Source organism: Acyrthosiphon pisum, chromosome A1 (genome assembly GCF_005508785.2).
Source record: "Acyrthosiphon pisum isolate AL4f chromosome A1, pea_aphid_22Mar2018_4r6ur, whole genome shotgun sequence".
NCBI lineage: Eukaryota > Metazoa > Arthropoda > Insecta > Hemiptera > Aphididae > Acyrthosiphon > Acyrthosiphon pisum.
Window position 1 is genome coordinate 142,115,130 of NC_042494.1, and position 6,883 is coordinate 142,122,012.

Genomic DNA, 6,883 nt, shown 5'->3' on the forward strand with positions numbered 1-6,883 from the left:
ATAGACATTTGACCTTTTTCAATTTTTCAAGTTCTGTCTATGAATGTTAATAAAAAAATTTTCAGTTGATCAAAAAGTGTGAAAATTGAACCTACATTGACTTACATGGTTTCTCTTAAGTTACTGATACTGTAACCAAAAAAGCCAATAAATTTATGTGTAGGTACACTAGATTTTTTTTATAGACGTCTGAAATTCACGCTTGGATGAAAATAAAAAGATTTTTTTCTTCTTCAATAGATGTAAATAAAAACACACATAGGGGGCGGAGTGGCCGATCGGACTAAGGCGCCGGTTCGAACCTCGGCCTCGGGCGGCACTTCTTTTCGGGCAATCACGGTGTCTGCAGGAAAGAGGCCGTTATCCCCCACCTGGATATAGCAGATACCATCGAGTGCCCATTTGAAAATCCTGCCAAACTAAAACACACGTGTTGGTAAAACCTACAGTATCCTCCCCTACAAACAAACAAACATTTAATGGTCATAGTTACCGAGCTTATAATAATACCTATAATGATGAATAAAATAATATATTAATAAGAAAAAAAATATTTTTAAACGAATAAAACGTAAATATTTGAACAAAAAATAATTTTTATATACACAACTTGATTTTTATTAATTAAACTGTACTCTATAGATAAAATATATTTACACAATAATAGAGCCTAATTCTATACAAACTGAATTTTGTTATCATTTAATATGATAAGTATTGGGAAATTAACAACAAAATATATGTGCACTGCTATTTTATTTTCTTATTTTAATCGAATCATTCTCTGTTTACAAAAGTCTTCTGGAGTAGAAAATATTTCCATTGATATTAAACGGTGGAGGTGTGCGCAATATGTCCATCATCGGTAACTGCAGTAAATAAGCATTTGGTTCTTGGAGGTTTTAATAGCCGACGGTAGCCACGAAATAAAAAATATTCCATAGTGTATGACGTCTTGTATGCTTTTTGAAATGGCATATCAAAATGAGTTATGTAACCAAACTATATGATACTCCACTGCTACAGTATTCAAGTTTTTATTCGCAATGGACGATCGTCATTGACAATGAGAACTGTAGGGTTATGAGGGATTGCATCTTGTTTAGTGAAATTCAAACGCTTACGTTATAGGTAGTGATAGCGTTTTCCAAATGCTTTTCCTTTACCATGATGATCTCCAAGCAGACGTTATCATTTATGATTTGATGTTTGTTGCTTGACTTATGGGTCGTAACGGCATTAATAGTAACAAATTTGAAAAAATTAAGTATGAATCCTTCGCATATGTTTTGAACGATCACTGCTTGCTGAAAACTTTTTTTCACAATAATCGCACTCGAATGGTCTTTCACCTGTGTGTATTCTATAATGTATAACACAACTTTTTTTTTGCGTAAATGATCGGCCACAAACGTTGCAAGCATATGGTTTCTCACCAGTGTGCGTTCTTTTATGTGTAACCAAAGTTCCTTTTTGCGAAAATGATTGACCACAGACGTTGCACGTATATGGTTTCTCACCAGTGTGCGTTCTTATATGTGTAACCAAATTTCCATGTAACGAAAATGATCGTCCACAATAATTGCACGCATATGGTTTCTCTCCAGTGTGCGTTCTTTTATGTATAACCAAAGATCCTTTTTGCGAAAATGATTGACAACAGACGTTGCACGCATATGGTTTCTCTCCGGTGTGCGTTCTTTTATGTATAACCAAAGATCCTTTTTGCGAAAATGATTGACCACAGACGTTGCACGTATATGGTTTCTCGCCGGTGTGTGTTCTTTTATGTACATACAATTTAGATTTATAGCTAAACGTTCTAAAGCAAACGTCGCACTGGAGAGGAATGTTTCCAGTGAGGACATTTTCGTGAATGAATATACCGTTGGCGTTGTTAAATATTTGATTACAATATTGGCCTAAATACATAACTGTGTCGGTAATATCCCGATATTCCGATGGGTGATCGTCCCGAGAGTCAAAATGTTCTAATTTATTTCTAAAATCTTCGCCAATATAATTATTACTATCATAACATGTCTCCACATTAATGTCCACTGATTGAGGGGAATCGTTTTTCGAATATTCTTTATCAGTCGTCTGTCGTTTATGTTTATTCGATTTTTTCTGTAACATTACATCGTTATGAGTTACCACCTATCAAAGATTAAATCAAAAAAATACATTAATTATTTTAAAGTTACATACACGGAATATAACAATACGATGTTAAGTTAGGAAAACTTCTTAAAATGTCATGAATTTTTTAAAAATTTGAACTTTAAACGCTACTAATTTACTGATTATTTTGGTATATATTTTTGTATTAGTTTAAAACAATGTCATCATAAGTTACGGTACTTTAAGAACCTATACATGTTATTAAATTTTAAGAGTTTTGGAAATAGCTGGTAATGAATAATACTAATAGATATGTATAAAATATATAATAGGTATAAATTACCTAGGTAGGTATTAATTACTACTAACAAAATAACAAATATTTTGCATTAGTCGGAATGTTTTTTAAAATTTTAGAAAACTCTTGAAAGGAATAAATATTTTAAATTTTAGATTCTGAACGGAGCAATGAATGTATTGATTTTACAATGATGCGTATTTTATTTTATTTTTCGAGCCTGTCATCCAATTTGAGACAGTACATCACATGCTTGGATTTTCTTCTGTCTCCAACAGTATTTTGTTCATATAGGAAATTGAATCTAGTTGGTGTATTCGGAAAGACAAAATAGTTTTCAAAATCAAAGGGAAAAACAAAACAAAAATTAAGGAAAAATGTTAATTTTTACGTAAAACCGATATTGGTTTAAATCTAAATCAAATGACTGTTGATACATGCAATTTTGACTGAATGTTTATATTAGCATTTTCTATACCTACTCTATAACGTTTTAAAAATATTTTGACTTAATTTAAGCTTTTGACGGACATTAATGTAAAAAATATTTAGTTTCCAATTTTTTTTCTATTAATATCAATAAAATTGTATTCGTTAGGTTAAAAAGCTTGAAAATGTTATGTCTTCTAAAAAATTTTTACAATGAAAATTGAAAAATATTAAAAGTATATAGTCACAATATTTTATAAGCATTTTGAAAAAAATTATCAAATTTAAATTTAAAAGTGGGTACCACTCTGCTGTACAGTAGTTGTAATGGATGTGTTATATTGAAATTCAATGATAAATCATTGTATACGAAAAACGATTCTGAGCGGAGACGTTGTGTCACTTGTATAAATCATAAAATTTAATATTAAAATTTTTTTTTTATATAAAAATTTAAAATATTTCGTACATAATAAATAGCGTGACTTTCCGATGAACTCTTTCTTTTTTTATAGAGGTAGAAAAACTTGGAGGACCTTCTATTAAAATGTCTTCTGTTAACTTTAAATGCAAATAAAAAATAATCATATGTAGTATATTTATCACACATCATTGTAAAATCAATACATTCATCGTTCCACTCATGACATATATTTATACTTAATATTTTTGAACTTCAATTAATGAAACTTATAAGGAACTTTATATTAAATTTTCAAGCTTTTTTACTAAGTGAAAAAGTTTTTATCGAGAATAATTAAAAAAATTACAAAATTCAACATAATTGCCTAAAAAAAGAGTCAAAATATTTTGAAAATGTTACCATATAGGAAATGCTAATATAAATGTATGGTCAAAATGACAGGGATGTACATTTATTAATTTTGAGTAATACCAAAAAATAAAATCGATTTATTCAAAAATTGGTTTTGAGTAAAAATTACCACTCTTTTTAGGTTGTTTTTGGTTTTTCTTAACGCTTTGTAAAGCGCACTTGAAATTTTCAATTTTTACCACCCAAAACAACCAACTAGATTCACTTTTCTATCAAAAAATCGTAGCATTTTTAATATGCAAAATGTTGTTAATAGAAAAAAAAACGCACATGATATCAGTGGAAAATCAATACATTCTTTCTTTCGCTCAGCCCAAAATCTAAAATGATTTTGTAGTTAAAAATGTATAAAATTTTAAAATTTTATAGCTAAGAATTGAAACTCTTCTTTATTCACAATAATATCATCATATATACTAAGAATTATATCATAGGCTGACTCAATTTTCGTATACAATGATATATTATAATTGAATACAAATTTAACACCATCCATTACAGTGACTCCCTTGTAACCTACTGTATAACAGAGCGATTTTCACTTGCCCACATTTTTATATTAAATATTTAAAAATTATTAAAAATATTGAATAGGTTGATCTAGTGAAAAATTTATACTGCAGATAGCAGGGCCCTAATTATTCATATGTATATATAAAAAAAATATATTAAAAAGCTAATACAAACCTTAATAGCTTTTTTCTGTTCCCTTTTTTTATTTTTTAATGACTTTTTAACTCTACAAAAGAATAGAATAATTAATTTTTGAACATTGCAATACAATTTTGTAAAATATATAATTAGATAAGTATATGATACACAAATGATAATTTTAGTCAAAAATGATTTACTAATTTTACTCAATTTTCTTACTCACAATTCAGGATACTCTTCTTTATGGACTTTTGAAATTCTTGAATTATAAATAGTGCTAATCATATTGGAATCTGTTTAAATATAAAAACAATGGAATAATATAATAGAACATTTTAACAAAACATTATACTTATTTATAATAGAAATTCAATTATATATTTTAGAATAAACATCTTTACACGATTATTAATTTTAATTCCCTCTTAAATATAATATATAAAATTCATTACATAGTTTAAGTACTCTAAAATAACCAAGACATTATACGTAAGAATGTATTGATTTTACAATATATGTGTTTTTTTTGTCTTTTTTTGTCTGTCTTACTTATGAAGCAGTAAAAATGATTCAATTTTCTACTTCAGCATCTTGTTTGATACCATACCAACAATAACATTATTTTTCTATGAGCGTTTGAATTAAAAAATTTTACGATATTGGATATATAGCGATAAACTAATGAATTCCTATCAATTGATTTGTGATCATTTGTTGTAATTCAAAAATGAATAACTCTGGAGACTTGGACATTTTCACCAAAGATTATACTAGTATTTTCCATACCTGGTAAAATGTTCAAAATATATTGATACTTTTTGAGCTATAAACATAAAAATTTTAGATTTTTATACATATTTTTAAAATTGTTTTTGATAAATGTTTGATTACTATGTTAAAAGGCTTGTAAATGTAATGCAAGGTTCCTTATATGTTGTTTGAATAGCAGTTTAAAAATATAAAAGATACAAAATTATGATTCTTTTTATGAGGACTTAAATATCACATTTTAACAGCATTTATTAAAACCATAAAATGTGCACATTATGTTGCAGTTTAAACATTAAAAATGTACAATGATGTTTCTCATAAGTATTTAATATTATAACCAAAACCTCTAAAAAGTATATTATCAAAATTTTTATTGAAATTTGGACGAAATATATATTTAAATTTTAAACGAAGAATAACAATATTGGTTAACTTTTAGTAATTTCAAATTATAATACGTAGGTCTTTTTTAAAGTACATATTATAAATGAAATGTTTTTGGAAAGAATAATTCAACACTATTAGTATACATTAATTTTATAGTAATAATAATATCATAAAATAAATTTATAGTAATTTAGACTGAAAACAGTCAACACTTAAATTGTTTTTCATATACAATGATCTTATATCATTAAGTTCAAATTGAACACGTCCATAAAAGTGACCCACACATTCAATACCTAATGTAAAGCGGAGTGGGTACCCACTTGTGCCCTTTTTGTTTTGATTTTACCTATAGCAAATAAACAACTTTTGAGGAACATTATTTGTATTAACTTTCAAGACTTATGAGTTATGACTGAGCAAAAACTTATTTATTGACAATTGAAAATAAATTGGAAAATGTTTTATGTTAATAAATAGGTAGCTCAAAAATGTCAAAATATTTTAAAAACTATCATGTATAGAAAATGGCATTATAAATATTTACTTTATTCGTTTTTCAGTCACACCAATGAAAAGTGGGTTATCCTATAATTTCTGGTTTTCTTAATTTTTTTTTCTTAGATGACTGAAAACTATTATTAGTATTTTTACTTTTGACCTAACAAAGTACCAACTAGATTAATTTTTCTACAAGTTTAAAATTGAATCAATTTCCCGTCTATAAAGTGTTTAAAAATAGCACACACACACACACACTGCATGATAAAATCAAAACGTTCAAAATAGTTCTAAAATAATAAAAACTGTTATTATATATACAACTTCTCATTTTTATCATTTGACTATCATCTAGGTGTAGATAAAATTAATGTACACGATAAAAACATAATTCTAACTGAATACCATTTATTATTTAATATGATTAGTATGTACCTATTACGAAATCAAATTGAATTACAGTTTACAGTAATAACCTATAACTAATAAATACAAAATATTATTTTTAATTTGAGTTAAATTTATTTTCATTAAAAATACCATAAAAACTGAAATATTAGTCAGAAAATAAATACAATTTATCAATAAATAGCTTAAAAATCAAAAAAATACTGAAAGAATTTAAGATACACCTTCTTATCACTGCTATTTTTTATGATTTTGAAAGCCACAATATATATGTGAAAAATAACACTAAAATCATTTAGAAATTAGAAATTAAATAGACATAAATACAATTATACATCCATACAATGTTGTTTCTATTTTAAGTCAACACAAGTACACTAGTCCCATATATTTTGGATTAGTCAGATCCTATTGAATAAGTTAATTCAAACATGTATTACAGTGGCGTGCTCAGCGGGTAGGCCTGGTAGGCCCGG

At 26.9% G+C, this 6,883-nt stretch overlaps 1 protein-coding gene across 1 annotated transcript in view; it reads right to left on the bottom strand.

Moving 5' to 3' along the window:
* Window positions 1-663: 663 nt before the first annotated feature.
* The window catches only part of LOC100574364 (zinc finger protein 300-like), a 9,715-nt gene continuing 3,495 nt past the window's right edge, over window positions 664-6,883 (bottom strand). The window contains exons 6-8 of the mRNA XM_029488477.1: window positions 4,564-4,633; window positions 4,374-4,425; window positions 664-2,160 (exon numbers count right to left, since the gene is read on the bottom strand). Coding sequence (XP_029344337.1) covers window positions 1,264-2,160; window positions 4,374-4,425; window positions 4,564-4,633 — 1,019 coding nt within the window. The 3' untranslated portion in view covers window positions 664-1,263. The remainder of the gene's footprint in view (window positions 2,161-4,373; window positions 4,426-4,563; window positions 4,634-6,883) is intronic.